Genomic DNA, 24487 nt, shown 5'->3' on the forward strand with positions numbered 1-24487 from the left:
GAGCAGGCTGCTGCCCCGGCCCTGCGCTCCCGAGGGACCTGCGGCCCCCCCCCGGCTCCCCCCCTCCCCCCCCGGCTCCCCCCCTCCCCCCCCGCGCGACTCATCGCGGCGCTCCGCCCTCCCCGAGGCGGGCACCCGCGGGACGCCGCTCTCCGTGGGGAAGGGCCGCGGCTCCCCGGCGGGGCCGAGGGAGGAGGGGGCTGCCGTCGGGCTGGGGAGGAGGCGCGCCGGGGCGGGGAAGCGGGGCGGCAGGAGAGGCGCTGCGGGCTCCGCTGCGCCCGGCGGAGAGACGGCGCGACCGCCCCGGCGGCGGAGTGCGAGGATGAGCGGCGGGGATGGCGGAGGCCGGGCGGGCGCCATCAGCTACGCCCTGCCCTCCATCCCCTCCAACAAACTCCCGGATCTGCGTTTTATCAGCCGCGGCGCTTACGGCACCGTGTCCGCCGCCCGCCATGCCGACTGGAGGGTCCCGGTGGCCCTCAAATGCCTGCAGGGGCCGCTGCTAGACAGGTAAGGGGGGGGGGGGGGGGCGGACACCGCCGGGGTGGTGGCCAGGGACCGAGCCGAGCACACCTCTCCCCTAAACCAAGCAGGGGGTCCCCCGCTCCTGCACTGCCCAGGTCACTCGGTGAGGGCGTCCCGTCGGTGGGTAACGCAGCCGCGGGTGGTGGAGCCCGGGCTGTGCGGGCATGGGCCGAGCTGCCGCGGCAGAGGTGCCGCCGTGGGTTTCTCCCGTTGGTGGCTCACGGACGGGGTGTCTTGGCAGGCAGCGTTGCTTTAAATCCAGGGGTAAAGGACGTCCCGCGGTGGGTGATTCAGCTTGAGCCACGAGAAAGCACGTACCAGCCCCGGAGCTTCCTCACTTTCGGTTATTGAAAATGGGTGGCTTCAGGCCCAGCGTGGCAGACACTAAGCAAGTTGCCTCTTTTGAAGGTTTTTTTCTTCTGCAACGTGCGCCTAGGTTCCCCCTCAGGGTGGGATTTGCACAGTTCGGCTTCGTTCTGGGTCTGTTGGTCGCTAAACGTTTTGCTGAATTATCAGCAGGATATTAAAATACAGTGGTTACTGTAGATTCGTTCTTTACAGAGAGAAGACAAGGAATGTATTACTGTACCCACTAGAGATTGCATCTAGCTCCTAGAACAAGCTTCTCCGAGACAATACATGATAGTTTCCTTTTTTTGTTTCTTTGGTTGGTCTTTTTTGTCCCAGATCTCACAGTACTGAGAGAAGTTAATTTAAAATAATAGGCTTGTAGGCTCCCACATACAACTGATACTTTCCATTAGTTCTTCAACTATTAATCATTGTGTTCCCAATTTTCCTGGGGCTCAAGTGACAAGTTTATTACAGGTGCTGTCACTCCATGTAAGGGGGAAGCAGGTAATAATTTTTCATCCATCTCTGTCTCATTCACTTCCTATAGTGCCTATTTTTTTATCTTACCAATGCAAACTTGCCTCTTCTTAAGGCTATCTGAAGCCTGCCTGACTGTAAGCCTGCCTCTTACATCTTATCTAGGTGTCTTTAATCTTTACTGCCTCAGGTTTCTTTGATCTAGTATTAGCTATTTAGGCAGAATAGCTTCACTCAAAGTAACAAGGCTTCTAGTCTTGTGACCTAGCGTGCTAGAATATAAGATAACTTGTTTTAAGCTATTTCACCTCTTATTCCCCAGGTGTGTATACACAAGCTTTATCTCTGAAATCTTGCCAAAATGAAATGGAATCTCAGTTATGTTTTTAAGCAGGAATACAATGTTCTCTGATAAGTTTATTGATGGGTTTTTTCTTTAATTTAAATGCCAGCTTAAATCCCTGCTAATCAGAACAGTGTTTATCCTCCCAACTCAGATGGGAGAAAACAACAAATATTTTTTTAGCCTTGCAAGAATTTAGGTTAGCAACATCTAACCCATGAAATTATGATGAAAAGGGCAACTGAGGTAATCAAAATAATTTAGACACCTACCGTAAACCATGCAAAGCTTGGAAGCGCTCTAAGAAGACCAAAACCTGTAAGAAATCCGTTATACTGGTGTGTCTGCAGCAAGTGATTTGTCGGTTACATAGTAGGCAACATAAAATGCCACCTTGTAAATGCTGTCAAGAACAGGGAAGAGTTTGTGGTGCAGTTAATTCCTTAAACAGGAAGCCTGCATTGTGTTATCCCAGAACTTGGTGTGTGACCAGCCAAAAAAGCAAAGCTGGTTGGGAAGCTGTTGTAGGCTTGTACTGATTTGGGCATTACTCAATGCCCTCCTGGTATAGAGCACACAAAGGTGAAGTGACTTACAGACATGGGAATAGACCTCACCATGTTGCAACTCTTTTCCTGGCTACAGCTGAATCCCATGCAGATATGCCTCACAGTCTGGGAAAACCCCTAGCTTTCTCAAACCTAGTCTTTTCTGGACAGGAAGAAGGGAAGGAGTTATGTCTTTGCCCCATGCTTTTCTTGAAGGCTGCCTTTTCACTTTGACCATTTCCTAGAGTTTCCTGTAACAGAAGCCTTTTTCCATCACATAGATAAGGACTAACAATTGCCCTTGATTTCACATCCTTCTAAGTTCAACGTTTTCCTGTCCTAAAAGCAGCAGGCTTTAGTTCTCCAGGCTTCCTTGTTTCCCCATGTGCCCTGATGGCCTTTTCTTTGTGAGGGCTAGATCTATGTTGATGGGTCCAGACTGACGTGAACTCTTCGGTGTCTGCCCTGGCTTGATGGATGCATGCCAGCTCTCACCCAGGAGGTGTATAAGCACATTAACATGGCACTGTACTTAGCAAATCACGATTGGCACAGCTCTGGTTTGTATGCAACCATGCCCCAAGCACAGCTGTATTGCTTTTAAATCAGACGGGCTCATATTCAAAGGATCAATCTTAGATGTGCTGTAAAAGTCCTGTACTTGCACCTATACCGGTCTCCATTGGTATAAAATCTAAATCTTTTTTTCTTAGAATTAACATATTCATGGTCCAAGTATCCTCACTGTCAGCAATCCCATTTTTTTCAAGAACATTTGAGATATAAGGCATTCCAAATAGTTTATCATTTTTAGGGATAGAACCATAATCAATCTTCACTAAAACTTGGGCTTCTCAAATCCACATGCTACAAGGTCTGAATTTGTAAAGATGCATCTAACTCACTTTTATGAGGAGGTCTGATGTAACAGAAAGCGTTCACACAGCCACATTCAGACATCCAGACAAGAGGCTGGTCCCTTCCTGCTTCCTGTGCAACCAGGGGATGTTTTTTTCCAGATGATGATTCAAAGTAGGGGCCCAATTTGAAGGAAGAATTTATGTGAAAACAAAACATAATTGGTAGTTCCTTTTCCTTCAGAAACTGAAGGTACATTCCTTTAGCCCATATGATTTTAGTGCACAATTTAAATGGTTGTAGAGTTGGGAGTATTAAAATCTCCGCTCAGTAGAAGATTAATATTGAGCCTCAGCGAAAACTTGGGGTTTGAAGATGGCCAGTAAAATAGGACAAGTATGGCTGGTTATTACTGTTACAGTTACACAGGGTGGTGGAAGTTGGAGTTCTGACTTTTTCCTTATTTAGTGGAAACATGGATTAAATGTGTGATGGAAGTAGAGATATTTGTGTGGTAAAAAAAACCTGGGGAAGCTATCTTGTATTTGTAGATTCTAATTTGCCTTACAGTATCCTGTAATCAAAACAGCATAGTAGGAATAAAATGGTGAAAGGTGGTGGTACTGCGTATAGGTACATAATTTTTTAAAGATAATATAGTGAAACCAACATTTGTTCTGAGTTTCCTAGTACAGGTATGGTAATGTTTTTTGTTTGCTTGTTTTTAAGTGATAGAAGCCACCTTCTAAAAGAAGCAGAGATATTACACAAAGCCAGGTTTAGTTACATTCTGCCAATTTTGGGAATTTGCAACGAGCCTGAATTTCTGGGGATAGTAACAGAATATATGACAAATGGGTCATTAAACCAGCTTTTACATGGGGTAAGTGTACTTACAGTCTTAAATACAATGCCTGGTTGTTTTGAATAGATTGTGATTTCCATACTTGAAGTAATATAGTAAAGTGTATTATTAATAATATTTCAAATCAAAGGACAGTCAGTATCGCTAGTAGTTTTTGGTGCTCAGATGGATTTTCTGTACCCCAAAAAGACAACAAAACTCAGCAGACTTTAGTTCTATTACACTTTTCCTTTTAATGTCGTAACCTATAACTGGCTTCATGTTGAATTATTATATACAAACACTTTTCAAACCTCTGTTGTTCTCAAATTAGAAGCTTAAATACTTATGCTTACTTCAACCTGGGTTTCAGAATTATTGCCAATGTAAACATCACACAAAGATAAGTATTTTTTCCCTGAATATGAATCTTTATTAAAATAAAATGAAGACAGATATGGCTATTTCTACTAGATGATACTCTCAGGAGTAAGTTCTCCTGTGCTGAACTCTCAGCTGCTCCAATTAACTTGGTATGAGCATCCAGTGTTGCTACTGTAAAGCTACTGCATTTGTGTCTCAACAGCACTGCAGTCTCTTTTGTAACTTTAATCAGTACGTGTTTTATGCCTTAGAGAGCTCAGCTGTGTTTTTTCATAAAGGCATTGGTGTCAATGTAACTTTTAAGATGCCAGTTGAGTTTTACTGCCTTTTTCTTGGTGTATTAATATTTACAAAGGTAGTTGTGGGTTTTTTTCCTTGCTGTATTAATATTTATAAAGGTAGTAATTTGCACTTAGTTTCACCACAGCCTCTTTTTTTCCCCCAGTGTCAGTTGAAGATATGATTCTTACCTTCCTTTGTGTAGTATTCATAATCTGTGGGTTGCAAGTTTCATACAGGAGTTCATCTGCAAATCATACTTTCATATGAATGAGTAATGTAGTAAGTGTAATACATCATCTATAGCAGTTATGAACTATTACATGAATGCTAGGGAATGGAAACATAAACACTGCATGATTAACATTTATGTATTTGTTTTAACAGCTAACCAGTTTAATGCTTAGTTACAATTTTTTAAGGAGTTCATATAATGTATGTTTTGAAAGTTTACTGCTTGTCCAAGTTACTTTCTTCGTATTATAAAAGTCTTTGTGTTGTGTTGTTAGATAAGGATGGAGGATTATATTCTGTTTTTGTGGTTTTATCTTGGCAGAAAGATCTATATCCTAACATTCCCTGGTGCCTGAGATTCCGCATTCTTTATGAAATTGCATTGGGAGTAAACTATTTACACAACATGAATCCTCCACTGCTGCACCATGACTTGAAAACCCAGAATATTTTGCTGGATGATGAGTTTCATGTCAAGGTAGAGTTATTTAATTCTTATATTCTTCAGCATCCAGAATGAGCAAAAGTGTTTGAATTATTGTAGAGGAAGAAGAGTGAGGATGCAGCCATACAGAGGGGTTGTAATTGTATGCCAGATGTTTTCTTCTATCCTTGCAGACAGAACTTTTGAGTTTTTCTTTTGAAAATTCTCCTTTGCTCAAATGTGGATTCTATCCATCTGAAACGATGGGAAAGCCAGAATTCAGGCTGTTTCTGCTGTAGCAGTAGGTGATACTCGGTAGCAGTGACACTCTCGTATGACAGCCTTCCAAGGGTAGCTCCATCTGGCCCTTTCATGAGAAGAAAATAGAAAGTGTTCCTGTCTGAGGTACTCAGACAAGTTAGTTCTGGGGGACAGTAGGTCAAATTCAAATGTTAATACCCCATTTGATATTTATCATGCAATATGTACATATATGTTCTGTTAGCATAGTATGAGAACATGTAAAACTTAACTGAAATCTGTAACATGTTGGCAAATGGCTTCTGTGAAGCACCAAAGAGCAAACATACATGGAGAAGTAACATTAGTTTAAAACTTTAATTCTGCCTTTTAAAATAGCACTTCCATGATATGAAAAAGACACTAAAAGTGCATCTAACGGAATGGTTAGGTGCTTCCGTAATTGCAAGAGTCACAGGGACTTTTTGTAAAAGATCCTCTATTTTTAAAATTGATAGGCTAGAATATACTATTCAAGTAAATGAGAAATAAGAGATATTTTACACTTAGTTTATATTTGAATGGCAAATGCTTCGGTTCTTACTGAGATATGAATCTTTTTGTGAGTCCTTTGAGCAAAGATCAGAGATCCAGAGCTGATTTCCTTTTCCTCCATTGCAAGCACATTTTTCTTGGCAGCACGGTGCCTTACGTAGCTTTGTCTCCACTCACACCCTTAGCAGGTCATACCTCCTCCCACTCGCTTGTGCTGGTATTGCCATCTCTCAAACTTCCTGATAAACCTGACTGGCGAACTGGTCCAAGTAATTTTTTTATCCATTCTCTTTTTAATCCCAAAGAGCATTTGTGTGGTCCCGTGCTCTGCCTGACCACATCTAAACAGCTGCTTTGATGGAGCAACTGAAGGGAAGAGGTTAACTCTTGCGTATCTGCCCTGCCTCCTGTAAAGAGTCTCTGGAAGACTGTCCTTAGAGGGTTCAAGTGGGTTTTTTTGGGGTGAAGCAAGATTGTCTAAATTAGGACAGCTGTCAGGAAACACAAGGAAGGTCATCATGCATGCCAAATAGAACAATTATTGCATTGGTATAAAAGTGATACCATTCATAGGGTGCTTCTGGCTGTCCCAGCTACTGAACGAGCAAGATAATGTGACTTCCTACAGTGAGGAAGGCTTGATGAGAATGAGTTGTAGAGTAAAAAAGGTTATTTTTCACTGTGGATGTTGACTGTTATGTTTTCCTGAAAGCTTATTTCTGTTATCTTAGTTGCCACAATGCTTGCAGAGACATCTTTGTTGAAAATGTTTTCACTGTCACACAAATGTTGAACAAGTGCAGAGCTCGTAGTTAGCTGCTTATCTGTCTCCCTTGTATGCCAGACACTGCAACTCAGCCAGAAGGTGAGTTATGGCTGTGTGTCTCCCTACTAGTAACCTAGTTTGACATCTTGCACCCTGGCTTGTAGATGTCTGAGAATGTAAACTGCAGTCAATTAATTCTTTATGTGGAGGAACTGTAAACTCTATAGGAAAGGACAAGGCCCCAGAGTGCACGATAAAGAAAATATTCAGCACAGAATTTCAGAATATCAAATGAATTAATGGAAGATTAATATTTCATTGATTTGGGGGTGACGTGGAGTACCCCAAAGTTTTCTTGTGAAAGCAACTGTCTTGGAATACCTGCAACCTAAGTTACATAGAGCTATTATGATTTATACTGAATTTGTGCTTTCTTCACAACCAGGGAGCTAGAAGTACTCAATGATTTTTTTTTGTTTGCTTTTTTTAACAAAGGAAAGTTATTTTCTTTATACAGAACAGACTTTCATAGCAGATTCCCCAGCCATATGATATATGAGTCCTTCCTCAAAAGAACAACAGGATAGGGCAGGGCTATAGGGATAGCATGAGTCATGACCTGGAATGCTTTCTGGACTGAAGCCAGTGTTTACTGTTGCTAGGACGACCCACATACTTTTTGTGTGTTAGGTTAAGGACTTTAAGTGACCCGTTCTTTTGGGCATATTTCTGGAATTTCTAACAGTGGTCAGCCAATAATTCCAGTTTTTCTTCTCAGAACAACTGACTTGTCCTTTCCAGATTGCAGATTTTGGCATGTCAAAATGGCGTGTCATTTCCATGTCGCAATCACGAAGTGAAACTTCTTTGCCAGAAGGAGGGACAATTATCTACATGCCACCTGAAAATTACAATCCCAGTCAGAAAACCCGGGCAAGTGTGAAACACGATATCTACAGGTAACTCGTGGTGTTCTCGAGTGATCTTTGCAATTTGAATTCATATTTGATTTACTGAACTTAGATTTTAACATATTCTCAGCAATTTTATTATTTTTGGTAGTAGCACTATCATAGGTGTATAAACAAAATGAATTGGGGAAAAAAAAGAATTAATTGGTCGCTGGATTTAATGACTCATTTCTTTAGGAAACACCATGACAAGTGTAATGCTCCAGAAATTAAGTTAGAACTACAGAAACAGACAGAGGAGGCTGGTTTCTATAAATGAGTGTACACGTACAGACAGTGTAGGGAAGGAAAAAAGCTCTTCACACAGCTTGATGCACATACCCTTGTAATTTGTGCAGATCAGTTAATATAAATTGCAGAATATACTTGGGGGAAAGAAAAAAACATAGTTTTGGGAAGAAGTTAGGAAAAAAACAGGGTAATGGGGTTGGAGGAAGTATTTACAGAGATCTTAAGGAATAATTTACTCTATGAAAGCTGAGGTAGATCTGTGTCAGTTCTGAGTAGTAGAAGTAACAGAACAGGAAGGAGTAGAGTGGTGGAGACCCATCTAACAAAACGTCAACTGCTCTTAGGATATTAGTTACAATTAGTTAATCTGAAAAGGCTTCAAGAGCTCAAGGATTATTTGAACAATCATGGAGGTAACTGTCCTGTTGTTGTGGTTTAACCCTGTCCGGCAACCAAGCACCACACAGCCGCTTGCTCACTTCCCCCCCACTCAGAGGGATGGGAAGAAGGATCGGAAAGGAATGTAAAACTTCAGGGTTGAGATAAGAACAATTTAATAGGTAAACAAAAAGCTGCGCACACAAGCAAAGCAAGGCAAGGAATTCATTCACCGCTTCCCATGGGCAGGCAGGTGTTCAGCCATCCCCAGGAAAGCCGGGCTCCATCACATGTAACGGTTACTCAGGAAGACAAACACCATCACGCCAAATGTCCCCCCCCTTCCTTTTTCTTCCCCCAGTTTATATACTCAGCATGACGCCATATGGTATGGAATACCTTTTTGGCTAGCTTGGGTCACCTGTCCTGGCTGTGTACCCCCCAAATTTCCTGTGCCCCTCCAGCCCTCATGCTGGCAGGGCCCAAGGAACTGAAAAAGTCCTGGATTCAGTTTGAACATCACCCAGCAACAACTAAAAACATCAGTGAACCATCAACATTGTTCTCACACCACAGCAAAAACACAGCACTGCACCAGCTACTAAGAAAATTAACTATCCCAGCTGAAACCAGGACACCTGTGTAAAAGGAGATTAAGGAGGCATGAAGAGGCATATCTCTGTGACAAAGTCCATCTCTCTATTGCACTCTACCACCTTTACCTTCAGCTTTGACAGGGTTGTATTTTGGTGAGAGATGTATCAGAGTGTCTTCCTGACTTCCAGGGAGACCACTATTTCTCTTTAATTATCCCTTACTCTTAAGGGGCACACGAAGTTCCTGGACTTTCCTGTCTAAAGAATAGAGATGGTAGCATACCTGCTTTCCTCGCCCTTTGATGTGAAAATCTGGACTAGGAAGACATTGGAAAGGAGTAGTGTATATTGTGTAACATACAGAAAGTATGGCTGGTGGCTTAATGACTGAGTGGAGATGAGGAAGACAAATGTTTAAAGAAAAAAAAAATGTGTGTAGAAGAATAGCAACCAAATGAAAGAAAATAAGAGAGAAAAGATCAGTAGAAGGTCTTAGAAAACTGATGAATTAGGAAGAAAAGGGATTATCTGAGAAGAAAGAAACTGACACATCATAAAGAGGGAAGGCAGTTCAAGGCAGGAAGACGTGAAGGAAACGACCACCAGAAAGGTCACGCAGGAAGATCTGTGCTCCGGATCATAAGGAGATGCTATGAAGCAGAAATAAGAAGGGAAAACATAAATAGAAAATCAGCAGGAGTTGGTATGCTGCAGTGTTGTAGAATTAAGAAGATAGTCTTTAGTTGTAGAGAGATTCTAAACTGAATTAAAGGTTGGATGTCTGATTAATTGTCCACAGCAGATGCAGCTGAATGTTGTTGAGATATCAAAGTTAATCTGTGAGGAAGGATCTTTCTTAAAGAAAAAAATTGTTCACACAACAGTCAAGCAGCATCAACTTTTACTGCCAAAAAAATCAGTCTGCATGAATTCTCAGGAATGTATCAAAAGCAGGCTTTCTAACAAGGAGGACTGCTTTTATTAGCAGTTACCTGAATAAATTTTATCAGGGGTGGATGTTAAAATATGAATGGAATAAGTAGTTATGAAAGCTCAATTTATATGATTAATTTTAAGCATCACTTATTTTATTCTTCCTTAATTGTTTTGATTCTTCCTAATTGGTAGCTGTTGGATGATATCATGCTTAGAGGCAGTTACATGTAGCCTATATGCAAAATTTTGTACTTCTTAGTGGTGCAGGAAAACACTATCTTTGTGCAGTTATTTGAGTAGTTCAGCAAACATTTATTCTGATAAGTGTTAATTATTTAGCAAAAAAATAATTCTTTGCATAATTTCATTTGTATTGCTTCTGTGCAAATTGGATTTCAATTTTTTTCAAGTAAAATGTTTAAAACTTTTAAATCCATTTTAAAATTGATTTACTGGAAACAATAAGGGAGTAGAGGTAAGTTTACAAGGGTATGTTTGACATTGGAAATTAGGTTCTTATACAGTGAAATATTTTTGCTCTCTCATTTTAGTTTTAGAACTACTGGTGTTATTCCTGACACCAAATTCCTATTCTTAAATAGGAAAGCCAGATTTGGAGGTTTTACATCACTGTATTTCTTTTTATTTATCTTAACTACATTGATTATTTTTTTATAAACAAATTCAGTGCTCGGCAGTCCTGGGTTAATGGTTGGACTTGATGATCTTAAAGGTCTTTTCCAACCTAAATGATTCTATGATTCTATTTAAATGAAATAATCTGATCTTATTTAAATTACAAAGTTGCTTAAACTTATGGGTTTTTTTTACATATCCTGATGACTGAAGAGAGTGACTAGTCTACTAAAGGTGGAGCAGGTTTGTTTTCACTGAACCAGTTCCCATTCATGTTGAGGTGAATGGAAAAAAATGTCACTGGTTTGAGTAAGGAGATGTGCGTTCAGTCTCCTAGCTGTAGTTCAGGGTGGTGTTCTTGAAAGTCTTTTTTGTGAAGTGAATGCTGTGTGTAAGTGACATCTCTCCTTATAGAGAAGATTGCATATGTTGAAAGCATGTATATCTGTGGGGGAAGCTGGAGAGTGCTTCCCGAGTGCAAGTCTTTATCTTACCTGACTGACTTTGTGTTGGGGTAGAAGTGTGGGTGAAAGCCATCCTCCCTGCTGGTACCCTGCTTCCCGTGGGAGCGTCAGAGTGTCCATCTGGACTGGGGAGATGCCACAGTATTGCAGTTAGGACAGAGCAGCTGGGACTCTGGAGCACACTTTAATTTGCATACTGACATTTAAACTGCATATACGTAATTCACAATGTATTAATAGAGCAGAGCTAATACAGATTTGGAATAGGAATTTATATGCCATGTACGTTTTCTGTACTTAATATTATTAATTACTTATAGTTGAAGCCACTGGTTAAAATTCCTGCTGGTTTCCATATATTCAGGTCATCATTGTAGTTAGCTATAGTCAGTTCCATGCATGTATGCAGGATCATTTTAGTGAAATGTTTTTAGTAAAATGTAAAGCTGGGCAAACTGTGTTAAGTGTGAGTAATCAAAATCATAGAGTAGTTTGGGTTGGAAGGGACTTTTAAAGATCATCTAGTTCCAACCCCTTGCCATGGGCAGGGACACCTTCCACCAGACCAGGCTGCTCAAAGCCCCATCCAGCCTGGCCTGGAGCACTTCCAGGGATGGGGCATCCACAGCTGCTCTGGGAAACCCGTGCCAGGGGCTCACCGCCCTCACAGTTCAGAATTTCTTCCTAATATCGAATCTAAATCTACCCTCTTTCAGTTTAATCTGAAATAACAACTTCTACACTTTTTATACTTTAAACAGTTATGCAATTATTATGTGGGAAGTGATGTCAAGGAAACAGCCATTTGAAGGTAAGGCCATGTCTTCCTTTAATTTATTTTTCCAGCTTTACTTACAGGCTAAACCTGAGACCTGGTACCTGGGAACTTCATTTTAGGGGTTAATTCTAATGATTCATCTTGTAAGCTTGTTGAAGAACACTTTGAGTTACTTTTCAAATGAGAGTTTTTCTGTTTTTTTTTTTTTTAATTAGTGTTGTTCAATAAATTTAAATAATTTTTTTAAATAAAAAAGTATAGTCTTATTTTGGTGATGTATAAATACTATGTCTGCAAACTAAATTATTCCTCCTATAGTAAGCTATTTATATTGCATATATTTCTAATGACTGTATGATGTCTATTTTGACAGAAGTTATAAACCCCTTGCAGATAATGTATAGTGTGTCACAAGGACAGCGACTAGACTTAAGTGAAGAAAGTTTATCAATGGACATTCCTCATCGAGTGCTCATCATCAGACTGATAGAAAGTGGATGGGCACAAAACCCAGATGAAAGACCATCGTTCTTAAGTGAGTTTACATTTCATAATAAGAAAATATTTGTAAATTGCCAGATTTCTGTTGAACATGGTACTTACAGAGCAAGATTACAGTCACAAAAGGGAATGTTAAAAGTGTCAAGAGATAGTATGTGCTCAGTTTTGCATATGATAAGGTGCTTGTCTGCTTCCACCACGTCTAGAAACAAACTTATATGAATGGAACTATGTGTGTGCCGTAAAACCAAGTTGTTAGCTGGAGTCTTTTGCATTTGTTATCTCTAATTTACCTGTACAAAAGCAGCATGCTTTTTTTAATTACTTGGACTTGGGGTATTTTGTTTATTTTTGAAGGAAACTTTTTTTTTTTTTTTTTTTTTTTTTTTTTTTTTAAGAAGGGAAGTGTAGAATGAGTACTGTGAGATTTGTAAGCAAGCTGGCAAACACACCAACAAAACATTGCATATCAGATAAACTATACTGACTTCATCCTGTGTTTGCATCTTGGTATAGATCTTTTTCACTGAGAGTTTATATTTGATTGCTCCACTGTCCAGATTGAACAGGTACTGGTTGAACCCACTTAACTTTCTCTTTCCATCTTTCCTTTGTTCAGCTTTTTGTCCATGAGACCAAATATAGATACTTCCAGCCATTTTTACAGTGGATTGCAGGATTTAGAGAATAAGACTGAAGTGTGAGCTTGTAGACATTAGTGTAGTGTGAACTAGAAAAGTTCTGTTTTGCTTTTTGCAAACCTGTGTTTCTTGCACTTAACTGACATATTTGGTGTGTGTTGAGTCCAAATTTATCCTGTGTAACAATTTCTCCTCAAAATGCTTAATTCTGTGGTTACTTTTGGTTCTTCTTTGGCCATTGCATAAAGGTAATTCCATCAATATTGGCAGAAAATGATTAAACTGTGAAATTTGCTCTTGCAAGTGTTGCTATCATCACATATATCAGTGTAGTGAAGCCAACAGTGGTTCCTCCACCTGCCTTGCTGTGCTTGTTTAATTTGCATGTGCTTTAAAATCTTCCTTCCTTCTCCTTTAGAAAACGTGAACCTAATTCTGTAGGGAAAACTGGATCGCCCTGGAGAGGCAAAAATGTAGACTGAAAGTATTCAAATTTAGAACAGTACAAAGAGCTCTGGCTTAAACAATTCTGTCTTCTAAATTTCTCACTGGTTAGGTTGAAGATGCAATGACCCAAACCTGAAATATCAGGGTTTCTTTGTTGGTTCTTGTAAGTTTATGGTTTATTTTGATTTTGGATTTTTTGATGTTATGAGTAGAGAGGTCCACAATCTTAAAGTTACATCTGTAGCTTTGGTGAACAGAAATTTGTTTACTATTTTGAAAGCCTTTATAGGCATACTCCTTTGAGTGGGAAAGTGTTAGAAAATTGCTGTTCAGATAGCTTAGAAATGTTTTTGACTCCATTTTTTGGGATCAGTTTGGCAAAAGACAAAATGGAGGCACATCTAAACACATACAGCATCTTCATGTTGAGTTTACAGTCCAAAATGATTTACATGACCTTTTTTGAGGCATTCTTATTTCTGCATTAAGAACATTTTGAAATGTCAGGTTACGTTTGTGTGAGTCTGGTTTGTGTGATTTTAAGTTGTGGATTATTTTTTTTTCCCAAACAAGGAAATATAACCATTTATAATATTTTTCTAAAATGACAAAGGATAGACGCATCATAATATTTATTTATGTATTCTTATTTTCTTTTGACAGTTAAGCAAAGCAAAATAGCAATCAAAGTCTGTGGTCATGTTGAAGGGCTAATTACCTGGGATGTGAGCTAACTTGGGTTCTGTTATTAGTGCTGCGTCTGTAGTAAGATGTCTTTGAAGAAAACATGCATTGCTTTCTCCTCTACTTTACTATCACAAAAAGAAAGAGGAAGTTGCAGAACTGTTGCAAATTGAGGGAAGTAAAGCTCACTGGGAAATTTTGCAATTACCGTAGTACAGGGCAGAGAAAACCAAAACACCAAACCCCCCTTTTTGTTAAATAAACTTTAAATGGAAAACCTCGGTTAACCTGTCTGTTCTCCTTATAAAGAAGAGATAACGACTACTTATCACCATGTTTCTGCATGTACTTGGAATATGTACCTACAGTTTAATTATAATAAACAAGAATTAGCAGTGCTAGTATTTCAGTGTGGAAAGTGGATTGCCAAACCTGTAAAACTCTGTTTTAGTCAAGAAAATAAGAATTCCAGTATTGAATGTATATCTTGAAGATGCTAGTGGAAAAAAGTTAATACAGGAGAAGAGAGGTAAAATTGTAGTAAAAAATAAAAATATGTTAATAAGGATGCAGTGTGACAGAATGCTAGCAAGGTTAACAGGTTTTGATGAATCAGCAGAATCCATAGAAATGCAATAGAATTGAGCTATGCCATTACCCTTTCTTGAGGTTTTGTTGTATCTGAGCACAGTTTCAAAGAAAACATTTTTATAACACAGTAATCTCAACATTTGAAATATTTATCTTTATAAACCTTTAAACATTGGAAAGCAAGGGAGCATAGCACAGGTTGTAACTTACTTCTTGGACTGTCATGTGCTTCCCTATGTGAGCAGATGATTTTAGCTTCTCTGAATTGCTGCCTTTGGTGAAAACAAGGACAGTATCATTTGGATTCATTGGATGTGATAGGTCAGTGCCTTGACTGTCCCATCTTCTCTGGCCCTGCCTCACAGCATCTGTTCTGGATATTGCTGTGGTAAGGGTTTGTTTGTTTATTTTTCTCATGTAGATCTTTAATACCTCTGGTGGAGTGGGAAGACTGTGACCCACGCTGAGGTATTGTGCTGCTTGGTCCCATTTAGCTAATCAAGCTTGTTGGGTCTACCTTGAAACATGGGAAACCCACCAATCTATCCATTACAGCAATGTAAGACTTGCTGTCTGGCACAGTCCCAGACCTCTTGTGATACAGAGTGCCGAGGTGGGCAGATCAGCACAGGGCTTATTTTGGTGATGTGAAACTGTTCTAACAGGTGAAAGCAAGAAACTTCTGTTTAGCAGCATAAGTGGTTTGATGTGTATCAACAGATAAATTACTTTTTGTAAACGTAAGAAAGTACCTTTAGCAAAATGAAAACTTAATTTCCACTTTAAATCATTCAGCAAAATACTACTTTTTTTTTTTTTTTAATAGAATGTTTAATAGACCTTGAGCCAGTCCTGCGAACATTTGATGAAATAGCTATGTTGGAAGCAGTAATTCTGTTAAAAAGATCAAAGGTAAGTGGCTTTTGTTACAGTCATGAGTTGGTCAAATAAATTGGTAATATTTGTTTGCTAAAAGAAATGTACTCTCCTTTGTCATTTATTCAATCTTGTATCTGGCTGAAGCATGCGTTTGTATAAAGCTATCATCTTGTCTTATAGCAGAAATTTAATACAAGTAAATATATCTCTTCCAGTCACTGTATGAATCACGATGTATTTACAAGAGTGGAAAGCAAGCAGATGTGGAGCAGGTATCTCTAAATATACCTCTGAATCCCCAAGAGGTAAATATTTTATGTATTGCATTCAGTACGTCAGCATCATTAAAGATCCTGAGAGCTTAAAGGAGGGTTAACTTAGTAAGGAGGAATCGTTCTGCAGTTTACTTTCCTGTGCAGTCAGGAAAGGCATAAAGTGCATTAGTTGAGCTGGGATGTAACAAATGCATAGCTATATAGGTTAAAATAGTAAGGGGTGGGTAAGCCGAAATAAGAAGGGCGTGTTTGGTATATTCTCTAGATGTGGGAAAGCCATCGCTTTGAGAAGGAATGCAGCACACAATGTCTGCAACTTGTAAGAGATTGTCTTCTGCTCCCTTACACCTCTGCGGAGCTTGATTACATAGGGTCATATAGATTTGCTTTTATATTTCAATTCTTAATGCTTCTGCTTTTGGTTCTTACTAATGGTTAAACTCGTATACCAAATTGCTGTCAGCTATGGAATAACACAAGTATTAGGATTACACGATTTCTTCTGCTTTACTGTATTTTAATTGTGCTGTCTATTGAGCAGGGAAAACAGTGATGGGAAAGTACTCTGTAAAAAAACTGCAACTTTGTATTTATTTAATGTGCCTTTTCAATATACAACTGGAATCATTCCAGGAAACACATTCTGGCTCCATACAGTGTGATGCACTTCCCCTTCGAAGCATCTCTCCAGATATATCAAGACTGAAGTCGGTTCCCAAGTGCAATATCCTGTCATCAGGTAGAGATACTCATGAGTTTAAGTTTAAGTTGCAATTGCAACTTTACCCTCCCTCTGTGTCATGGCATTTGCATAGTAGAAAGTTGGATCTCCATATGTCAGAAGAGAGATGTGTTTTGTAAACATAGTGCTCTGGGTATTTGAGCTCTGATTTTCTGTTTCTGTCACTTGAGAAATCCCCACAGCTCACAGCTTCAGTTTTCCCATTCATGGTCATGAGTGCAGAGATAGCATTTACTTGTCCCTTCAGACTTCAGGCAGTTTAGTTAACCATTTGTGAATTAATTATAAAGATAAAAAGGCTAAAACATTTTGAGGCACTCTTAAAGATACATAAACTGAAAGTTTTTAATGCAGCCCAGCCTCTCAATCATTTTTAATTCAATTTTTAAAAATGCTTTAATAATTAGATTCCTTGCAAAAATACCTGCACAGACCTTTCATAGCTGTCACCTTTTCTGAATAAAAGTTGGGAAAATTCTGAGACAAAACACCATTTTGAGGTTTTGCTGACATCAGAAGACAGAAAAATGCAATGAGACCCAGGTGGAATAGCAATACATTGTGAAACTAAAACTGCACTTAAGTTTCTTCTCTTGAAAGAATGCAAACATATATTTCAAAAGAATGGATATCCTTTGACTTTGCAGGGAGCAGTGGTGTGAAAGCAGACAAGATACTTGACTTCTGCTGTAAGTAGGGCATCAAAAAGTGTGCTGAGGTGCTGCAGGCAGGCTTTTTTCTAGCCCCTGTTTGAATATGTCCACAATTCTGGACTTGTACTTAATGTACTAGAGAGATATGTAATTTTTCTTCCTTGGAATTCCTGCTGTATTTACGAAGCTTAAGGAATTTGAGTTACTGGGGAAAATGGCAGAAAGCAAGTGCAGTGTAGTTCGGCTGTACCTCAACCCAAGCATTTATAGCATAAAAATCTTAAAGATGAAGAATAACTTTTGGCTACCAAGCTTAATAGGAATGTTGTGATGAATTTTAGAAAATGTAATATTGGCTTGAAAATGAGCATGGTCTCTAAGTGTAATCGGATAAGATAATGATAAATATTAGCCCTTCTTGCTGCTGGTTCCTATTAAAAATTGTCGTGTTTACCTGTGGAAGTCATTGATGACATTGTGGTGGTACAACTATCTGACTGATCAGTTGGTGATCTTTGTGTGGAGTCACTGCTTAGACTTTGTTGTATGTGTGTATAGATAATGTAAAGCTTGTGAAAAAAGTGTCTACACTATTTTATGTCTATCTATCTATATATATATACTATATATGTAGTATATACTACTACAGAAGAAGTGTTTGTTATTTCTTTGCCAATATCTACATCAGGTAGTTATATAACAGAAAGCAAAACCGACATTCCTCTTACTTTTCAAAATCAGATGCAATTGTTTCAGGTGAAAATCTGTTCCCAGGTAGCTGTTGGTAAGAGATGCATTTGGCATGGCACCAAGGCAGGAGTTAATGACTATAGATTTTAGTTTAGTTGTTTTTTCCACCAATCCAATTAGAAATTTTTTTCAGAAACTTGCTCCTCCAGAGTTAAGACTTTTCTTCTAACTTCCAGCCTCCCTTTTCCTCTTTTTTTTTTTTTTGACTTTCCTCTTCCCTTGCAAGCTTATACATGCACTTTTCTTGGGCATTTTTTAAGGTTTAAATAGATCTTTCCCCTCTTCTCCCATTATTTTTTTTTCTGATATAGAGAGTAATTCTTTAATACGCTTTGTCTTGCTAGACAAACAGGATACACTCTTTTGAAGTCCATTTCTTAAATAAGCTTCTTCATTCTCCTGGTATCCTACTACTCCTTGTGCATGTTCTAACTGAAGTCATTGAACTGTTACCAGACCTCTGTACTTAGTATCCTGAAAGAATGGTGACAAAAGTTTTCTGTCTCAAAAACCCCTGTACTTTATATACCTTAGAATTTTATTTCTCCTTTCTCACAAGATCCTTCATTACATAATAATCTACCTAGGGTTTTTTTCATTATCTCAATTCCAAACGATTAGCCCCAGCTTGAAGCAGAATGTCTGGATCTCATATTTTTGCTACTGAATTTCCACTTCAGCTAGGTTCTTTCTGAGTAACTTGGATCAACCTGTTCTTTCTGAATAACATCTGCAAATCTAATTAGCATGTTTCTGTTTGAGGGAGCTGGAGTTGTTTAATCTGGAGAAAAGAAGGCTCAGGGGAGACCTTATTGTTCTCTATAACTACCTGAAAGGGGGCTGTAGCAAAGTGTGTGTTGGAGTCTTCTCCCATGTAACAAGTGGTAGGATGAGAGGAAACAGCTCAAGTTGTGCCAGGGAAGTTTTAGATTGGATATTAGGAAAAATTTCTTCAACAAAAGGGTTGTCAAGCATTGGAACAGGCTGCCAGGGAAGTGTTTGAGTCACCATCCCTGGAGGTATTTAAAAGATGTGTAGATGTGGCGCTTAGGGATGTTGTTTAGTGGTGGAATTGGCAGTCTTAGGTTTACGGTTGGACTTGATGATCTTAAAGGTCTTTTCAAACGTAAAAGACTCTGTGATTCTATGATAGTACTTTTTATGCTATGGTCTCTGATCAAGGTCATTCTACCATACTAGTATAATCCCAGTAGTTTTGTCTGTAATGTTACTAAAAATCTGTGTGTGCCTAGAGATCTACAACAATCTATCCCAGCAGAGCTGTTTAAAATCCTTTTCTGAAATGATCTTTCACTCAGTGGTTGTCTCCTAATCCTTTCTCATTCATGCAGTAGATAACATATGCTGCTTCACACTACAGAGAAAGTTCTGCCCAGCTTTCTCTTCCTTTCATGAAATAAAATACTAGTTACTATGAGTTCTAGTGCACTGTTTTTTAAATAATGAGAGTGTCATTTCATTCACATTATCCTATTCCTGATCCATGTACTTATAGCCATATTCTTCTACAGGTCAACACTGATCTAGGAATACACCTTCAGGTTCCCCCATTGGACAGGTACCTGTAAATCCCAAGTTGTCCATAGAGTTACCTCTTCTTATTGTGTCTTTAGATGTTCATCTGATTCATACATTTGCATCTCTGGTTTTTAGTTAACTCTGAAGTTCTTTATCAAATGACACTGTGAAAGTCTGTAATGAAAACTGTATGCAGAATTAGGCATATGCCCTGCAGTTTGTTGCTTATCAGCTATTTGTCATCTCCTCCTTAAGTAATTCCTACTGCTGTTTTCATATCCATCATCTTTTTCTGCTATATAAAAAAAATCCTAAAAATAGAAACTACTAAGTTTTTCGCCCTTCCTTTGCACAAGTTTACATGAAGCTTTCTTGAAGTCATATGCAGTTTTGACAGACTACCAAAAGCTTCCACTGGCCTCCCACTGAATGTTACAGTTGCTTTTCATGTTCTTTCCCTCCACCTGAAAATAAAAGAAATATTTCCACCTTGATTACACTGCCAAGCTTCATCAGTCTGCTTTCATGCTGACTCCTAGCTGCCTCTCCAAAAACTTGAAGGAGTTTTGTTCTTCCAGTCCCTGCAAAAATTTTCTGTCAAAGCTATTTTTTTAAAGGCCACATCTACCAGATTTATCCTCTCAATGTTCTTTTAAAACAAAAAAAAATGCCCAAACCCATGGTCAGGGCCTGGTTAAAAGATAAGGGACATGAATGTACTCAGAACCTGAGTGTAAGGAATAATGTGTTGTATCTGATGTGAATTTAGGTTGTTTATTACTTGTTTTATAGAGTTCCTCTAAATAGTCTCTGATGACTGTATTTTATTTGAACATAGAATTAATACAGCTCACTCTCCCCCTCCCCCCCCCCCCTTTTTTTTTGTTTTAAGATGGAAATTCTGAAGGTCTACAGTCTCTCAGCAGTCAGAGCACAGATGAAAATATCTCTGTAACTCAGAGTGCCAAACTTCTTGTGCATCCATACGATTATTTTCCCTTGCCAGAAAAGAGTATTTCAGATGCCTCAAATTCTGCATCACATATGCTGCGGACATCACCAGTTTCTTCAGGTACAGCAAACACTGATTTAATTCCAAGACCCACAATAAGTGTCCTAATGTCAAATAAATGTTTGTATGAAATGCAAACTGGTACTGTTGTTCATCTGTAAAATGGAAACAAAGCATTTTACAAATTAAGAATGCAGGTAATTCTGTCCTTGTAGCCTTATATTACAAAGTAAAACCAACATAAAGTGCGGCACCTTTTCACTGTGTGAATCCTCAGCTTGAGGAAAATACACAGGAAACTAGTGTTATTTTCAGTAAAATTGAATAAAAGTGCACTTGGAAAGTGAAGTTACCACCTCTGTCTTTTTAGTACCAGGTTGGGCTGAACCCTGGAACAGGTTGCCCACAGAGGCTGTAGAAGTCCCATCATTTGGAGACACTCAAGGTTCAGCTGAGCAACCAGAGTTATCATTGAAGTTGCACCACCTTTGTCATTTATCTGAGGCCATTATACCAGATGACCTCCTTGAGGCTTCCTTCCAACCTAAATTATTCTGTGATTCTATGATAAAACAAACACTAACCACCAAATCTGAGAAATTGGAACATTTAAAATGTGGAATATAATAGTGAAATCTTAAAAGCATGTTTAGTAGTCTAGTGTATTTCTGACCAACTTTTTTTCTGAACAAGCTTTAAACAGCTCTTTCTCAGCTTGTTCTTTGTTCTATGGCACTATCTGTTGACAGAAAGTTACAATACTTTTTTTTTTTCAATCCTCTTCAATCTCAGATTTTGTTTTGGAAACCATACAACAGAATGTAGCTCATCAATGGATCCAAAGTAAAAGAGAAGAAATTATCGATCAGATGACTGAAGCATGTTTGAATCAGTCACTGGATGCTCTTCTTTCAAGATTTTTACTCATGAAAGAAGACTATGAACTTATAAGCACCAAACCTACAAGGACATCAAAAGTACGACAACTGCTTGATACCTCAGATAGCCAAGGAGAGGAATTTGCCAGAATTATAATACAAAAGTTGAAAGATAACAAACAGCTAGGACTTCAACCTTATCCAGATGTATCTAATTCTCTAAGACTGCATCTTTAAATTTATTCTTTCTATATGAAACCATGTGAATATTTTTCTTACAACACAATTCTTGTTTCTATATAGTAGTTTTATATCTGTACTGCTTTGTCTTTACTGTGCCTTTACTGAGTCTCAGAAATGACACTGAGTTCGTCTAGACTGCATTTGGTGAGTTACCAATTAGTCAGTTGGAGTGCGGTCATAAAGCCGAACACCTGACACTTGTTGCCTCAATTCATAGAAGTATTTTGTTTATACATGACAAATAAATGTTTCCTGTTTTACACATTTTCTCTTTATACCTATTGTCATGTTAAGAAGGGGGTTTTCCTCCAATCCCTTCTATTTGATCAGCCTGTCAGTTTCCCAAGGAAGATGAGACCCTTATCTCTGGCCAGCCTGTCCACTACCTGTGTCTTGACAGCCCACTGTATTGGAGAGTGATGCGAGTAACCTGTTCAGGGACCCCTGCTGACAGCATCACTGAGTCAAATCCCTTATAACAGCTACCCAAATTCCTGGACATTTATACAAAATGAACTTCAGCTGAAGATTTTTATTATACAAAATGCAAGTTTGTGACAGAATAAGATTCCAAGTTTGCCGGTGATAATACCCTGACTGCAAAGCAAGCAGCAAGCTTAAAACAACACACTAATAACAGCTGGCATGAGTCAGTCATAGAATAAAGTTCTTACCTGGCAGGTGTCCCTATGGGGGAGAAGACAGGTTCAGCCCATCAACTGATCCCAGAAGTCACGATGGAGCTTTCCCTAACTTCTCCCCTCCTTTGCTTACTTTTTATACTTCACAGTACATTGCATATTCATCATCATATGCAGGATTAGTTAAAAGTTTCTCGCTTCTAACACAAATTAGTACACATCCACAGACAGCACCACTAAAGTTCTTACTAACTATGCATGCTGCTCAAGCAGGATTTTGCCCTCTTTTTGAGGGGGCTATTTGAGTTGGATGTCGTGATTTCCCAGTGCCACAATAATCTTTGTCCTATTTTCAACTAATTTTCTGTGGATTGCAACACCTTATCAGCTTGGCCAGAACTTTCTCACTTGGAGGCTTCTTTCTCCATAATTTAGATAACAGTGTTCTTTTCCCCAATCTGTTACTTGTTTCCTAAGGTTGACTCCCTTGATTAGAAGTCCTTTCATTCATTATTTTTGATGACTTTAGAGGGTGAGTCAGCTTGACCTTAACTTTGTACACAGAAACGTTTAACATATAAACACTAAATCAGAGTTTGGTAATTTGGGAGTTTAGACAGCAATTCCCCCCTTTTGGATTTATTTCAGTCCAGGACCAGTTCATTTTGTTTAGGTTTAGGTGGAGCTTGAGTGACACTGGTCATACATATTTTTGGTATTGATTGGTACACGTGCCCAGTGACGTGTGGTGGTACCTTGGAGGCAGGTAATTTTGGGATGGAGGTGTGCATTGGTATTACAGTGAGATTATTTCATCTGAGGAGCACAATTTCTCCACAAACGTTGACTTAGCAGTGGACATCTCATCGGCTGCATAGTTCCATCAAGTTCCCATTCCAGCAGGGAGTACAACAGACCCTGGCCACAGTCTGCTCCACTCCACCCTCCGTTACCCCTATCAGCACGTGCTGAGCTGGCAGGTGTGCTGCTTAGGGAGCCGCGGTAAAGTAGATTCTGTGTGTGCCAACCATCCTGAAAGTGATAGCTGTATTTTACCCTAAAAAAAGCCTTCTGTAATACTATGCCTCTATTAGGTCCCAGGTTTCTCTAATTGCCCTGTCAAAGTAATTTTCCCACAGCCCTGATTAAGCAACGTGGTGGTCAGTCTCTGTTCTTCCAGCAGAGAACACATTCCTGCAAAGCAATTCTGTTGCCAAAATGTTTCTTTATGTATTATAATATATGTAACCACAGACTAGCAGGCAGCTGGAATTGTGCAATCTTTTCAGGAGGACTTTGAGAGCTCTCAGGGATAAATAATCATCCTTCATAGATAAAAGTAAAGCAACTCGGAGGCCATTTATTCCAAATACTTGTCATATACTTGCTTTGAATAGTGTTTTTAAAAAGCACAGCCATTTCTGTGTAAACATTAATTGTAGACCTGCCTTTATCACAAAAAGCATGTTTTTACAAGATGTTACTTTAAAAGGAAGAAATAGGAGGAGCACTGACAACAGAAAGGTTTGAATTGTTTTTATTATTGCTTTGGGTCACTGTGGGTTACAGCATGGAACGTACAACACGATGCAACCCTCCTGCTTGTTTTCCAGTTGGATTGCTGAGGCTGATTGGAAGGGTATCTGTGTTTGAATTCAATGATTTCTCTTTCCTGTCAATCCACTTTCCTGGATTAGTAGCCCATTCTGACAAAGTCCTGTTACCTGACGCCTTCAACTCAGTCCAGTGTCTTAGGACTCTTGATCTGCTGTTTTCAGCTCCTTCCACATGCCCTTTGGCATACCAATACAAATTTTTGCCTTACTATTGGCCTTGTTCATGAAAAACAGAAATCCCACGTTAATGCTCTTGCATTTCTTAACGTTTTGCTCTGCCCAGAGGACTTTATTTTCTGGATATTTACCTGTTTTGGTAGCTATTTTGCTGTATACCACACTGGCTTTCTAAAAGTACTTTATAGACGGGGCAACATATTGTTTCAGAAGACAAAGCAGAATACATTGGGTAAGTAATTTCTTTCTTTGCTTCTTTTTTGTCTTAGAAGTATTTTTTAAAGCTTATTTAGTTAAAATAAGATCTTATTTTTACACATATATTTATATACAATTGATATAAATATACCAAATTTATATTTATACACAGATAAGATCAGCCTGTTTTGTGTATGTG

The 24487-nt window shown here is 39.0% G+C and overlaps 1 protein-coding gene across 1 annotated transcript; it reads left to right on the forward strand.

Annotated features, from left to right (window-relative positions):
* The first annotated feature begins 161 nt into the window (after positions 1–161).
* Positions 162–21920, forward strand: RIPK2 (receptor interacting serine/threonine kinase 2). The gene is made up of 11 exons (XM_040587699.1): positions 162–510; positions 3835–3988; positions 5169–5324; positions 7633–7790; positions 11805–11854; positions 12195–12356; positions 15512–15597; positions 15780–15869; positions 16473–16578; positions 20416–20595; positions 21328–21920. Exons 1-11 carry the CDS (start codon positions 323–325, stop codon positions 21648–21650), a joined length of 1653 nt encoding a protein of 550 aa, XP_040443633.1. The 5' UTR covers positions 162–322; the 3' UTR covers positions 21651–21920.
* The last annotated feature ends 2567 nt before the right edge of the window (positions 21921–24487 follow it).

This window comes from Falco naumanni, chromosome 3, assembly GCF_017639655.2.
Source record: "Falco naumanni isolate bFalNau1 chromosome 3, bFalNau1.pat, whole genome shotgun sequence".
In the NCBI taxonomy this organism is placed as follows: domain Eukaryota; kingdom Metazoa; phylum Chordata; class Aves; order Falconiformes; family Falconidae; genus Falco; species Falco naumanni.